General features: G+C 40.6%; 1 protein-coding gene across 5 annotated transcripts in view; it reads right to left on the reverse strand.

Annotated features, from left to right (window-relative positions):
- The window catches only part of SORCS1 (sortilin related VPS10 domain containing receptor 1), a 548,833-nt gene extending 543,902 nt beyond the window's left edge, over positions 1-4,931 (reverse strand). For 3 of the 5 annotated variants that reach the window (XM_058697716.1, XM_058697713.1, XM_058697714.1), the window contains exon 1: positions 3,785-4,931. In XM_058697716.1, coding sequence (XP_058553699.1) covers positions 3,785-4,342 — 558 coding nt within the window. In that variant the 5' untranslated portion in view covers positions 4,343-4,931. The remainder of the gene's footprint in view (positions 1-3,784) is intronic. The other 2 variants (XM_058697717.1, XM_058697715.1) reach the window with 1 other exon arrangement.
- Positions 4,932-16,304: the final 11,373 nt, after the last annotated feature.

Genomic DNA, 16,304 nt, shown 5'->3' on the forward strand with positions numbered 1-16,304 from the left:
TGTGCCTTCCTCCACCATCATCTGAAATCCACCCCAAGATAGGATGATTTAAAATTCTGACTCCAAAAGGCCTGAGTTTTTCTGTTCTACCTTAAAGTCTTTAAGACCAGCCATTCTGTGAGGTTGGGAAATCGGCTTACTCAGGGTTCCAGCCCCTATTTGACACTGACCTTCTGTAACATCTTAGCAATTCATTCAGCTTTCTAGAGCCTTGGTTTTTCTTCTCTATGTAATGAGAATAAGAATATCTCCTCATAGCAGGTCTGTGAAAATTAAGTGAGGTGATGGAAGAGAAGACATCTACCCAAAACCTGACCCAAGTTGGGATTCGGTGTATTCACTAAGGTTCCGTGGTAAATGTCAAGTCCTGGAACAGCTAAAGGCAAGGAGGTACATGGAAATCAACCAGACCATCATGATCTATGACAAATGCAGCATTAAAGTATCAGAACGGCAAAATGTAAGTGAAAGCCTCTGTTAACAAACCTTCTAACACTATTTCCAGTGAGAAAAGGACAAGGCACTAGGCTGAAATATCCAAGTTGACTCCAGCATTAAAATATGAAAAATAGATATTAACACTTGCCATTCACATATTACCTAACAAGGATTTTTATAAGGATTAATAAGTGTAGCACTTTGAAATTTCTTGGAAATAAGGAATAAATACACGCTTCATCACACATACATATACAGACAAATATATATTTTAACAAACTAAGGATTACTGTATAAATTTAGATCAGGGCACAGCATGCCTAGGATGAGTAGGGTAGGAACAATATGTTCTTGCTTAAGACACCAAGCTCATGACAAATGATTCATCCCCAGCACCTTTCATGCCAAAAGATCCCCCCAGGTGTTCCACCAACTCCAGCAACACTTTCCATCAAGCTAGACGGCAGTGGAGAGGAATCACATCACTCCCACGGATGAGGCAAAACAGTCATGTCTTTACACAACTGCACAAGTCCAACAGCGAGGGGGCAGGAAGAAGGGAAGGAGGCGAGAGAAACATCCAGAATTCCTCACAAGTTTGACAGGCAGCCTATAATTACCACACATTTACACCTTTAAGGCAGGGGTTATTGTGATCAGAAACCCTAGTTAGCAAAGGCTTTTAGCTATAGGTCAGACAGATTCAGAGGATGTGTATTGCCTGTGGCCCTGAGCGGGTGGGGGGCGGGCTTAAGGGAGGGGGCTGACACCTAACCGTGAAGAAAATGAGAGCTGCCCAATGTCACCCTCCAGTTTAAATTAGTGTATTTGTTTCCTCTGGGAAGAAATGAAGGGCTGTGAGTTGAGAGTTCCAAACAGGTGTAGTCCTCGACAGTCACAACCCGCTCATGTGTAACCTGGCACGTAATGAGCTGGCGTTGCCCCCATTTTAGGGATGAGGAAATTCACACTCACCGTGCAATCGACTTGCCAAGAGCAAACCACAAATAAACCAGCATTAGAACCCAAGTCTCCACACTGCTTTTTACATGACAAAGTCGCCCAGAAAAGTTTTTTTTTTTTATGCCTTCCTTCATTTATTTATTTTTTGTTTGTTTTTTAAACTTTGTCTCTCCTATGACTCTGGGCCAGCTTTGTTTTGTGGGACCTGGATAAAGACGATTGCTCTCCCTTTCTCTCTCTATATATAATACACACACACACACACACACACACACACACACTAAAAAACCTGTAATTTGTGTGTAAAAAGGCAGGGATGGGGAGCAGAGGGGTTCCTTGCAGAGTTAAAAACTTCAAAGGGTAGAAATCTCATTAGCAACAGGGTTTGAGGGCTCAAGTCTTTAATGTGCACCACCTTGATTTCCTACATTATCTCAGATTTCCCTGCATGTTGGCTGTCCAAGCCCTGACCCTCATAAGCCCTACTGTGCTTATAAGCATCATTAAAAAAAAAAAAAGAAAGAAAAAGAAAAAGGCTGGCAGTGCTTGGCGCCATTTCTTAAATGGAGTTTAAAATTTGCCAAAGATGTACTCTCTTTTTCCAGCTCTCTCCAAGATCTTTCAAGAGATGAACTAAAGTAGAGGTCTAATGGGTGAGTGATATTTTACAGCTTGAATTACATTAAAAGCCAGAAATATTTTGAGTCCAATGTCCTCCACTTCTTGATTCAACAAGATGTAATATGTTTGATGTGTTGAAAATCTCCCCTTAAAGCCAGAGCTTTGAGTTAATCATTTAAAGCAGTGTGAAAGTTATTCAATCAGTTTAAGAAGATTCAAGTTCAAATTGGGGGATGAATTTTAGTGGTTATGATATGAAAGATATGATAGTTAAGGTAAGAAATGAGGGCAAGGGTCTCCAGAACTTTAACGGAAAGAATTTCAGCTTCAATTATTTGATTAAACCTTTCCTGAGAACTATAGAAAACCATGGCCTCAGTCATGAGAGCTGAATTGTAGGGAAAACCTTGCTGGTGCTCCCAGGACAGAGACACAAATACAAAATATTGTTGGTCAGGATTTGCCTTAATACAGTTTATATCTATATACTCAAGGAACCCATAATGACAGACTATTATTTTCAAATGTTCACAACTTTCATTAAAAAGCTGACAATGAGCACAACTCACTGAAGTGGGAAGTTTTCTGGGAAGATTTCTGGCAATGACATCACAACTGAAAACATTTTGAAAGGTACCAGGCTGCACAGACTGTGCATATTACAAACACTACAATCTCAATAACCTGATGGAAGCTGAAACTTTGATTTTTTTTCTCGTTTTACTCATCCTTGGTTTTTGTGTTCTTTTCTGCTTCATGGCAGCCTAGAGAACTTTCCACACTTTTAAATCATCTTCAGTTCTTCCCATCAAAGCTAGTTCTTTACTATTTCAGCTCATTGAAGTTTCCCAGGTGCAGTTTAAGCTGGAATAGCTACCCTAGATTCAGAACGTGCAGGCTTTTCCAAAAATCTAAAACCTTCCCTGACGTGGCCAAAGGTCCTGGACTGTACCCACTCTCCCTGGTGTCACTCTTCTGGAATCCAGCAATCCCCCTGGTCCCTTCCTAAAGGGAGGGCTGAGTCTTTATTTGTGAGCTTCTCTAGAGGAGGTCAGGCAATGGGGAAGAACAGGGGGTTGTTGTCACTGGGATATATCTGATCTTCCTGGGACTGATCATGCGGGGAGAACAACCACTCATTCACAGGCTGGAAAGCCCCAGCTCTCAAAACACACTGGCTGGTGCTGTTAGAAGATGCTAGAGAGTTCCTGTCCTGAAACTTGCATCCACTTGGTCCCCAGAAACAGAGAATACATTAAGGGCACCTTAGTTTCCACTACGTATCTCTTCCCTTGTGAGGAAGGGGGGGTTAGGAGCTTTGCAGAAAAATAAAAAGCTTACGAATAAAGTCTTCTTGATCTGACTTGTGCTCACCCTGAGTCTTGCAAGTAAAGAGAAAGTCACTTAAAACAATGTCATCCTGCCTGGGAATTTAACCCATTCACCTCCGCATTAACCCCCTCTGTTTGCCTGGGTCTTCAGCTCTGTTACTACACCCATAAGACCAGGAAACAGGTATCTGCCTGCCCTGTTTGAAGCTTGGGGGCGGGGGGGGGGGGGTGAGGGTTGAGAGGACTCTGATGGTGTCGTGGGTCTCCTGATGGGTGACATTAACTCCTAGGGGAGGTGGGCAGGGAAGACTTTAGTTTGCAGCATCCCTCAAGTGCAGAAACCCCATTTCTCCAAATTCTCCATCAGATCACACAGCCTGCTTTTAACCCTTTCCCCCGTCACCCCTTGCCCTCAGGCCCCCTCTACTCACGCTGCTGTTGTGGCCGGACCAGTGGACCATGGCTTGGTTGTGTGCTGAGTCGCCCGTCAGCGCGAACGTGGTGCTGGTCAGCCTCAGCTCCTCCATCCGGAAGCGAGTGGCTTTGTCCGGGTCCCGCTCCAGAGTCCCAGGCCCCGGCTGCCCTCCGTCCCTTAGCATTCCCCGGGGGCTCCGGCTCGCGCCCTCTCCGCGGTCTGCCTTCCCCGGTTCCGCTTCACTCCGTCTCCGCCGGCCAGCGCGTGGGGCCATCGCCACGAACGCCGCGGTGCCCGGGGCCCGCTCCAGGGACAGCGCTCGGTCTCCGGGGGCCACCGCGAACAGCGGGCGCCCAAGGAGGGGCAGGGGTGTGGCAGCAGCTCTGCCTCGCGGTCCCCGGCCAACGAAGCCCCCCGGCGTGGCAGCCCAGCCTGGGGCCGAGCCGGGGGGCAGCTGGGGGCAGCAGGAGCCGCCGCAGCAGGCGCCCGGGACGCAGAGGACCAAGAGCCCCGCGCCGGCGAGGAGTGCGCTCAGCCCGGCTGGGGAGCCGCCGCCGGCGCCAACTTTTCCCATCGCGGGAGCGGAGAGCAGCGGAGAGGGGGCCGGAGCGGAGGCGGCGGCGCGGGGCTCTCCGCCGGCGGGCCGTGGAGGGGCGGGCGCTCAGGACCCCAACTCCATCCAAGTTGGGCCGCGGAGGGGGCGGGCGGAGGCGGCGCCGGGCAGGTGGCGGCCGCTTGCCCAGGCTGGGCTGGTGCCGAGCACGGCTTCGGACCGAACGAGCCGCCGCCACGCGGGGGTGGAGCTCGACTGAAGTCACGGGCGGAGCGGGCGCTGGCGCGCTGGCGGGCGACGCGCGGGGGGAGGGAGGAGGGCGCTGCCGGGGCTCCGGGCGCCGCGTCCCGCTGCCGAGCTGCGCCGCGCGGGTGGCTGCGGGGACTGGATGCGTCGCCCACCCTCCCCTCGGGCTCGCGGGCGCTGCCGCAGCCGCCGCTCACTCGGCGCCCCCGCGGCCGCGGTCTCCCGTCTCCGCGCTGAGCCCGCACGCCCCTCCCGTGGGGGCGGCCAGCCGGGGCTCGCGGAGCGCTCGCTGTGTTGGGGACTTCCTATTCCTGTTTTATTGTTTCTGTCAGTCTCGGCTGCCTTTTCCTCCCCCCACACCCCCACCCCCGGGCTCCTCCAGTTTAGATGTTAAGGCTAGGTGGGCTTCTGGTCCTTGCCTCCTTAGTCTCCGTGAGTTGGCGTCTTGACCTCAGCTTGAGCAGAGCCTGCGTGTCTCAGCCTGGGGGAGATCCCGGGAAGGCAACAGCAGAGAATGATGTAATTAAATGATCCTGTGGTGTGGTGTGTGTGTGTGTGTGTGCGCGCGCGCGTGTGGTTAGGGGGATTTTTCCATCAATTATTACGCTTAGATAGCTTTCCGGACCCCCTATAGCGCTCACTGTATTTGAAGCCAATCTTCCTGCATTTTGTGGGCATATATCTTGGCTTCCCTAAGAGACCACAAACTCACTGAGGACAGGAATTGCGAGCAACTTGGAAGAAGTGACCAGTTTATTCTTTTTGCCATTTTTATCCTCGGTGCTCGCCCCACTGTCCTACTCGGTAGGAAATCTGTCCGTCATTAATGCAATAAATACCTGTTGTGAAACTATTCTATGTCTGTATGCAAACAGATACAGGAAAAGAGGCATGGTATTATATTTATCCTGTGTCGTTGGTGCCCAGCCCAGAGCTACTAGCACATGCCTGGAGATCCTTACCAGCAAACTTCCAGGCTTTGCCGGATGTTCTGCCACTAGTTTGCTGTGGGGCCTCAGACAAAGTGGCAATCTCTCAGCTTCCTACACTTTAAAATTAAGCGGTTGCATTAGATGACCTTTAAAATCCTTTCCACTCCTAAAATTCTATAATTGTATGATTATAATGTCTGCCCAGCCCAGCTCCCCTGCTACTGTTCAAAAGTTCAGATGAAGATTTATAGCAGGTGAATGGGCTTTGAAAATTACAAAGAATTTCTCAAAATCCAAGCCTTTTTCAAATGGAAAGTTTGCTTCTAAGGGTTGAAATACCTTCAGATTTCTTTGTAGTCTTCATGTGCTTAATAACACTTTTCTTATCATGTGGTAGCTATTAAAGTCTTCGATGCATATTTACTGATGAAATAAATGAACGCCAGGAAAAATAATACAATTTTCAGTTTCTAATTACATTTTTTGTTCATTTTCACACTTGCAAAAGAAACCTCACTGAAAAATCTGAATTGTGACGTTGTGATGGGACCAAGTTAAAAGTAACAGTAATTATTCTTCAATTAATGATATCCTTTTTGATACTGTCCAAGAGGAATTTCTTTTAAATCAATCCAACCCAGAGCAGTGTTACCCAAAAAATAACTGAAATCATAGCTCTTATCACCAATCTGAGAAATATGCAAATGAAGGGGACAGACTTCTTAGCCATTAAATGTGAGGACTTGAAATCAAAGAATGTGACCTGTTTGTAAGGGAGACACAGACTACTCTTGCAAAAGCACCTTAACTCCCCAAGCCTGGATCCTCCTACAAAAGGAACACTGCCTGGCAGGCTTCTAGATGCAGAGGAGAGCCAGAGGTCCTCCCTCTTCCCAAAATGCAATGTTTGTTAAAACCCAGGGCAGCTGTTTTCCTCTCCTGAGAAAGGTTTTCAGAGCTTTGCAGGATTGTTTACTTAATGCCTTCTTTCTATGCCCTGCTAACCTCCTTTCCAATATGGATGAGTGTGGGAGAATTCCTCCAAGAGAGGAAAACCAGATTAGAAAGTCAGAACCCAAATAAATTCCCATCTAAATATAGGACTGGAAAAAGCAAAATGGAAAAAAGAAATTAGTGAATGAGAATTTTCTGGTAGTCTATTATTGCCCTACCAAAATTTAGATTGTTTTGATTTCAAAATACAGTTATTCCTGAAGAACTGGTAGAAAGAGCTGATTTTTCCTTCCCAAAAATTTCAACTCCCATCTTTTCAAACAGACTGATTACAATAATCCCTTTAAAATGAAATCATTTGGAATCCATTTGCTGAGAATTCATAGAGGGCAGGCTCTTTTTAAATGCCTGACTCTAATTATTCATTTGACAAAAAGGTGACACAGATATGGGTGAAATTGGCTCCAAGAACATTTTCTGTATAAGTTCATTTTATTTCTTATGTCTCTGATCTTTAGTCAACAAGCAGAAAAGGAAAGTACCAGTAATTCCCTAAGCCACTTTTTTTTTTTCCAGAAGACTTCAAGAATTGGGCTAATCATGGGAGAAAGTGGGCTAGCCTATTTCAAGGTGTTTCTTATCCAGCAACTCACTAAGCAACCCGACAGATTTTATTAATGCAGTGCATTAAGAATGGGTTATTTGTTAGGAAAACAGTTGCTATCAGATGCCAGTAGAGAGCATAGGTTTGTAATTCCAATAAGGACTCTTTTTATTGTGCACATGAAAAACAGGCCACCACCTAGTCTGTGGTCGTCATTTCTCACCTGGGCGAGCATAACGGCCTCCTGACTGCTCTCCCCCTTCCACAACTGCTCTGCTCCATCTTGTCCCTTCATTAGTCATCTCCAAAGTGGGGTATAAGCACCCAAATTGTATCACAAGGTAATTCGTTGTGTGCAGGAAGAAAATAGCCTCATTAATATTTAATTACCAATTAACATATATATGCACGCTTCCATCTATCTAACTATACACAGAGAGGAGAGACAGAGGAAGAATATGAACATTTCGGAGCCAAGTGCTGATTGGTGTTGCATGGTCAGAAAAGTTTAGATGCCTTGCCCTGCAAAGCAGCAAAAGGGGTCTTTGAAATGTAAAACAAAACAAAATAAAACAAAAACTATTGTTCTTTGCCTCTATTTAAAACTCTTCACTGACTTGCTGCAAACAGAATAAAACCCACATGTGATCCTTGCATGGCCAATTAGGCCTGAAAGAGGTGAGTGCTGCTTTCTTCAACCACATTTGGCAGCTCTCCCCGCCCACCCGGCCACCCCCCAACCCCCCCATTACCCATATGCTCCAGCCACTCTGGGCATCACCTCCTCCAATGTGCCAAGATTTTTTCCAACTCATTCAACTTTGCATATGCTGTTCCACCTGCCTGGAATGCCCACGACCACACCTACTTCACATGGCTGACTTCCTCACTTTAATTGTGCTTCCTTGGAGAGGCTTTCCCTGACTCCCCAGCCAAGAAGAATTTCCTTTCACACTTTCCATATCATCCCCCTATTAGTTTCTTCTTAGCATATATAGTAGTCTTCAGTTATTTTATTTGAGTGTTTTTTTGCTAAAATTCCCCAGAATACCACATGTAGGTATGGATTGCATCTCCCTGATACATTTCTTCTTTCCCCAGTGCCTCCTTCAGTGCCTGGCTCATTGAGAGTACTCAATAAATAATGATTGGCTGGCTGAGCCACACGGATATAGTAGCCCTATCTGTACAACTTCCAATATTATCACTTTGTCAATAAGATATGTGTGTGTGCCAGAAATCATGCTGAGGATTTTATATGTATCAGCTCATTCATTCATTTTTACAAAACTCATCTCAGCTAAGTACTATAATTGTTCCCACTTCATAGATCCCTTTATACAACTACACGGAGTCACACAGCCATTTAGGGAAAGAGGAAGGCTTCAATACAGGCATCTTATTCCTAATGTGTTCTTGACTTTATGCAATACTACTTTTTCTCCAAATCCAACTAATAAAAAAATATGTTTATTGATGATTTATTATGTTCCAGGCACTACAATTAGCACTTTGAATAATTTCTAATAATGTTAAACAAGCAATTTTGGAAACAAGTTGTTTAGGTTGAAGGTGAAATTTGTATTCTCCAATTTATACTTGCTTCTACTCAGTGGGCATGGGGGTTAATGTTAAAGACAGTGGTGTATTCACTACAGATACAACCTTACTGCAGGAGTCACAGGAGCTGTCACACTGGTTTCCTGTCTTCCCCTTTCCCTAGGTCCCTCCATATCTAGCGGATAACTTGGCTTCAGCTGCACTAAATCACATTATATGCTTCATCATTAGAACAATGTCTTTTAATAGCTCTCAAAATACTTGGCTCCCCTTGGATACCATTGAGAAAAGGTGTCTTGCATTTCAGATCAATTACATGAGGAACCATAGAAAGAAAGAGGGAAAATAATATGCAGACTCTTCCCATTATCTACCGAAGGGGATAATGGGAATTTACAAAAAACAAAAACAAACAAACAAAAACCCCAAAAACACCGCTCTTTAAAATACTTCCAGGTGCCAACACATACTGGCCTGGGTCTGCATCCAGTAATTGTGTCTCTTCTCATATCCCCATTTGAAGTGGCTTTAACCAAAGGGCTTAAACCCTCTTATCTGTAAAAATAGGCCTAAGATTATCTATTTGACTCACAAGGATGTTGTAAAAGTTAATTCAACTTCATACACCTCTTGCAGATAACAATCCAGCCTTGTATTTATGTAACTCCTGTCTTATCAGACCTCTAAACAGTTTTTGGGTTTCTTTCCCCTAGTTTAATAAATCTTGCAGCAGCTCCAAAAGATAGGTAGGGGGCAGTTTTTACCTGCATCATACAGAATAAAAAGAAATTTATCCAAGGTCATAGAGTTTGAGAAAAAACTTAAAACTGAATTTTGTTATCATTCACCTCTACCATTTAGTCCAAATCTGCCCCCAATTTGTACATACATGAATTAAAATCCCACATCATTTTTGTTTAGCTATGATGCATTGCCTGCACAATCATTTCAGGTTTCTAGAGATGGTTTGTATAATTAAATAGGCAGAGAGAAGCATGAAATAATATCACTGTCATTGTGTGAGCTCATATATGCATATATTTTTCCCATTTAAACAGTCATACTTAATGTGAAAGAGAGAAAATGCGCACTATGACTAAGTAAGTTTATTTAGAGCAGTGTTATTAGACTTTTAAAAATATACCTTTACCAAAAAGTGTTAGAATATATTTAAAAATTATTATCATCTTAAAATTATCTAGAAACTGTAAAAGGTAACTTCTATCATCTCTCTCCCGTCCTCCTCTTGTCTGTTAGTCCAACATAAAAAGGCTTTACCACAGTAAATCATGAAACCAGCTTCATAACATTTTTTTGATTCTAGTCTCCTTGAAAGTACAAATAGCAAGAAATGAACTCAGTTGGAGCTACACTTTTCTTTCTTTGGGAGTACTGGGTAGAGGAGAGAAGAGAGAGAGACCAAAAGCTACTCCCCAAATCTTTAAGGGCCACTGAGATGACAACCAAAAGCTCTCATGTCACAAGAAGACTTTGGTTATTTTTGTCTCTTTTCCACAGAACTGATCCAAAGATGAATTAGGTTAACATTGAAGCCAAATTCAGTCGATTTCTAGGGCATAATATTCTAGCAGAATACAACTCTATAAAATGTACAGTAGCCATTGAAAAATAAGATCTTTGGGACTTCTCTCTCAGAGCACAAGAGTAGCTGCTTGCAAAGAAAAGGAGGAAACAAATCAAAGAATAAGCAGCACAGTTGGGTAGACATTAACTGCTCTGTGCTGTTTCCCATTTCTCTATTTCATCTGGACAAAGAGTAGATGTAGTCCAGCCCCCAAGGGTCCAGATATTCCCAACAGTGTGTTAATCTCTGATAGGTGCACAGAAGCACACTAGAAAAGCAGGAAATAGAAATGGTCAAAGGCCAAAGATTATTACGTCTGTCTACTCCTGCTGCTGCTTGAAGGTAGTACAGTGTGGAGCTTAAATTTCCAAATTTTGAAGTCAAAATCCTTGTTTTCAATCCAATATATATCACTCACTAGCTGTACAATTATCATTTGACTTTCTGAATCTCAGTTGCCTAACCTGTTAAGTGGACATTCCATCACCTTCTACAGATAAGGCTGCTTGCTCTATATGGCACAGAGCAAATGCACACATCTCATACAGCAACATGTGTTAGCTCTTGTTAAAGTTATTTCACCGTTCAAATATCACCTTCCACTTGACACTGGTTTCCAACGTGCCTCCCTAGATGGAAGACAAGAAATTAAAACCCAGCCAAAAATAAATTTGTCTCCTGCCAGAAATAAAACAAAATTTTAAGACCGCTATACCCATAAGATATAACAAGAAAAGTAGAGTACAGGCGTTGAAACTCAGGCATTTGTATTGTAATTAAATTGAAAATGTGGAATGAACCATCGCCTTCTTCTTGCCAAACCAGTCTTTTATGTGCATCATTGTACAAGGGATCTGTCTTTGACCTTCACAAGCTTTTAGGAGGTAAGCAGTAGACTGGGTGGTAGTCTGAAATTTTGACTATGTACTTGAATTATTCTTTGCAATGTGAAAAATTAACTTTAGAAAGGTCAGGGGGAATCCCCCATTTAATGTATCATGGAGTAAATATGTATAATTTATTGGGTAGAGATGTTATATAGAGTCTGAAGACACGAGTAAGCTTAGATCAATGCTTAGACAGAGATCTATGATTGTTTGCCTTAAACAATGTTACCAGGAAGCTCTCAGGGAGCTACCTTTATCCACTTGGTTACCGTTACCAGGTATGACTCTGAATCCCACTGTGGGCAAAGCCTTGTCATTTTCTCAATTCAGATGTGGTCTTAGCTGTGGCGCTCTTATGAAACCCTATCCAAAGAGGTGATTGGTTCATTATTAATCTGGTGCTGTGTGCCTGCTGGATGCTGGACTTCTACAGAGTCTTTTATGCCATTTCTCCATCTTCTAGTCCAACTCTGATATTTTCTAGGTTTGCACTCCCTTACCTACTTAGACTCATGTTATCTACTTTTGTTTCCTCGCTGTCTGCTAACCACGGGTTTAAGCCTGAACTGATAGCCTCATGGTTCCTACCAGTCACCATTTTTTATAACCCAATTCTTGGTCCCTGCCTACCATGCCCTATGCTATTATCCTCAACATGCTCACATTTTCCTAGGGAATGTTTGGGATTTATCCATTGACTTTTAAGGGTTCTTTTTATGGAAATCATCTTATAATTTATATTTCAGTGCTATTGGGTTAGTGATAAATAGGTAACCAATATCTATTTTCTATATGCTTTTGGCATCCTGTACCTATTCTGACATTATACTTTTGTTATTATAATCATCTGTTTTATCCATCCATCTGGTCCGTCACACTACTCCTGTGGATTAGGGATCCCACATGTCATATATATTTATCTCCTAGCCTTAGTATCCAACCCAATGCAGGCACACAGTAGACATTCAGTAAGCATTTGTTGAATGAATAAATGAATGACAAAACTGAGTCCTCATATCTTTGATAGGCTTTCTTTCTTTCCTTTTTTTTAATTAGCTTTTCTTAATATTGTCAGATAATCATCACTGGGATGAGTCACAGCCACCCACCACAAATGTCACATAAAGCTAAATTTACACCTAAGACAAAAGTTGAATCAATAAATAAGCAATTAAAAAATCATTAGCTGAAATGTTAATGTCTTCCAACCTACTGCTATTAGCTATAGCTTGTTTGAAGGGAACCCTGCCCAATAAAAATGACAGTGCTTTTTAGCATATAAACTGGATTTTATTTTATTAATCAAAAATTGTTTTAATGTTTATTTATTTTTGACAGAGAGAGAGAGACGGAGTGTGAGAGAGAGAGGGAGACACAGAATCTGAAGTTGGTTCCAGGCTGCTGAGCTGTCACCACAGAGCCCTATGTGGGGCTCAAACTCATGGACCGTGAGATCATGACCTGATCTGAAGTCGGACGCTTAACCGATTGAGCCACCAAGACACCCCATATAAAATTTATTTTAATAAATTATTTTGAAATTTAGCCTACATCCACAAGAATGTCAAAATTTTAGCTACGTTGCTCAGTGATTTTACCTTTACACACACATGCATGTACACCCCCACACACATACACACCCAGATAAAGATAGAATTCTTTCCCAGAATCCCAAAGGCTTCTTGAATCTTACCAATGAATAACACCAAAGCGCATCCACTCTGACAAAAAAAAAAAAAACCTTCTGTTACCAAAAATTAGTTTTGTTCTTCTTGAACATATTTAATAGAACTAAACAGTGCATACGCTTGTGTCTAGGTCTTATAACTCAATATCATATTGTGAGATTCGTCATGCATGTAGTGTGTACTAATGATTGGTCCTTCTCTTGCCATGTAGTATTCCAGTAGTATGAATATACAACCATTTACTTTTTCATTCTACTAGTGACAGATCTTTAAGTACTTTCCACATTTGGGCTACTATGGATACAGTGGCTTTGAGCATCACTGTCCATGTTATTTGGTAGACATAACACTCATTCTATAGGATACATTCTTGGGCCTGGACTCAAGAAGTCCTAGCAAGGCATGTGTTCACTTGTATTATATAGTACCAGTGTTTCGAAGTGTTTGCTACAAATAGCAATGTATGAAAGTTCTAGGAATTTTACATCCTCATCAACATCAAAAAAAAAAAAAAAAATCAGCCATGCTAGAGAGAGTTAGAGGTATCCCATGGTCATTTAATTTATGTTTTCCTGAAGAATAATGATGCTGAGTATTTTTAAAGTATTTACTGGCCATTTGGATATCCGATTTTCTAAAGTGCTTGTTTCAGGGTTTGGCCATTTTAAAAAATATTAGGTGGTCAGTCTTATTGATTTGTAGAAGCTTTTATATAATCCTTTTCCTCATATTATTTAGAGGCAGTCGTGATAATTTATATATAATGTCCCCACCTGTGGCTTGCTTTTTCTGTATCCTATTTTCAGATGAATAGAAATTCTTAATGTTTATGTAATACAATTCCTCAATTACTTCACAACTTTTCTTTATAGCTAATGCTTTTCATTTTTAGTTAAGAAATCTATTCTTACCCCATATTCATGAATGTATTGTTTTTTTCTTTAAACTACATTGTTTTCCTTACCAATTTATGTCTATAATACATCTGTAATTTAATTGTTGTACATGGTATGAGGTAAGGATGAAAGTTCATGTTATTTCATAGGGATACTAATTAACCCAATACCATTAATTAAAAAGTCCATCTTTTCACCCATACACTGCTGTGATGTAATTACTGTAAATCAGGTGACTGTATGTATGTCTGTGTCAGAGTTTTCTATTCTGTTTAATTCATCAGTTTGTCAAATTCTATGCTAATAAAACACTTATTAATTACTGTACTATTACAATAAATCTTGATGTCTGGTGTGAAGTCCCCTACTTAGTTCTTCCAGATTGTTTCAGAATTACCTTGTTGATAGTGAAAATGTTGGACTTTTTCATAGGATTGTATTGCATTTATAGATCAATAAGGAGAAATTAACATTTAAAAAATATTGAGTTCTTCATGAAAATATTATTTTTCTTTCTTTATGTAGAAATTTAATTTTTCTCAGCAATATTCACTAGTTTTCAGTGTAGAATTCCTGCACATTTTTCAATAAATTTATTCCCAGATATTGAAGGTGTTCTATGACATTGTGCATATTATATCTATCTTAATTTTCAATTAATGCTTATTAGTATATAGAAACAATTAATTCTTTTATTAATTTTGCACCTAGTAACCTTGCTAATTTTACTTATTCTAATATTTTTTTAGAATCTTCTGGAAGATTCTAAAATGAATTGCACATGATATCATGTGCAAATTGAATATCTCTTTCTTTCTTTCAAATATTTCTTTCATATACTTTTTTATTTATGCTTTGCTTATTGCTTTGGTCAAGAAGACAAATATGGTGTTGAATAAAAATGGTGGCAGTGGACTACTTTATATGATGGCATTGGGCTCAGAAAATCAGGGGGAAGATTTCATTATTTCGCCATGAAGTATATTTAGTGGGATTTTTTTTTACATTTATTTATTTTTGAGAGACAGAGAGAGACAGAGCACAAGTGGGGGAGGTGCAGAGAGAGTAGGAGACACAGAATCGGAAGCAGGCTCCAGGCTCTGAGCTGTCAGCACAGAGCCCGACTCGGGGCTTGAACCCACAAACCATGAAATCATGACCTGAGCTGAAGTCAGACGCTCAACCGACTGAGCCACCCAGGCGCCACTAGTGAGATTTTCTTTTTGGAAATGACATTATCGCAATAATTTGTTTTTATTTTTTGTTCACTGTTTAGAAGCCATGGATAGGTTTTGAATTTTGTTACATGATTTTTCTACATCTTTTGAAATAGTCACATATTTTCTTCCTTTCTTCTGTTATAAATTGATTATCAAATGTTAAAGTAATCTTGCATTCCTGGAACAACCCACTTGAAAATAATCTATTATTCTATTATATTGATGAATCTGATTTGTTTATATTTTGTCTAGGACTTTTGCAATTATATTCATGAGATATCTTGTCCTTTAATTTTCATTTTGTGTAATATATCGGCCAGATTTTGGGATCAAGGTTATGTTGGCTTCATAATACAAAATAAGTGCTCCCACTTTCTCTATATTATGGGGGGATTTGTATAAGATTGGTGTATTTTCTTCCTTACGTGTTTGGGGAAAATAACCATTAATGTGTTCAGGGTTTGGTGTTTACTGGACAGGAAAATATGATTTACATGCACAATTTCATGTGTACATATATATACATATATATACACACACACATATTTCAGAAATCAAAAGAAATAAAAAATCTAAATAGTTACAAATTTTCAATCTAAAATATATATTATAATCTAAAATTTAAAAGTGTATATTTTTATTTTTGCATTTATTTTGGTAGATTGTATTTTTCCAAATAATTTATACATTGAATCTGATTTTTTTAATGTTTACTTATTTTGAGAGAGAGAGAGATAGAGATAACATGCCAATGGGAGAGTGGGGGAGATGGAGAGGGAGAGATAATCCCAAACTGACTTTGTCAGAGCCTGTCACAGGGCTGTATCTGGAACCATGAGATCATGACCTGAGCCCAAATCTAGAACCAGACACCTAACCAAGTAGCCACCCAGGTTCCCCACAATCTGAAGTTTTAAATCTGTTTCATAAGTTTGTTTCTGTTATCCTCTTATACTTTTCTTATTATTTTGCTACTTATTAGATTTATATTAATGTTCTGTTTTTGATTCTTAATATTTGTAATTTTTGTTTTCTTTCATTTTTTGCTCAGTTTTTCTATACGTTTATTAATTTTATTAATTGTTAAAACAACTTTGGTCTGTACCCATTTTGTGTTTTTTTCTTTTCTTTTTTCAGTATTATTACTATTTTACTTTATTTACTACTATTTTTTTCTTCTCATGACTTAGAAGCTTATATTTTTTTTTTCCAAACTTTTTCACACACACAGACACACACACACACACACTGAAAACTTTATATTTCCCTTCTGATCACTGCTTTAGCTGCATTTCACAAGTTTTGGTATGCCCCATTCATTATCATTCACTTTAAAATATGTCTTAATTTCCATTATAATTTATATTTTGATTAATGATTAATTAAGAAGTATTATCTTGAATTTTCAGAG

Source organism: Neofelis nebulosa, chromosome 13 (genome assembly GCF_028018385.1).
Source record: "Neofelis nebulosa isolate mNeoNeb1 chromosome 13, mNeoNeb1.pri, whole genome shotgun sequence".
In the NCBI taxonomy this organism is placed as follows: Eukaryota; Metazoa; Chordata; class Mammalia; order Carnivora; family Felidae; genus Neofelis; species Neofelis nebulosa.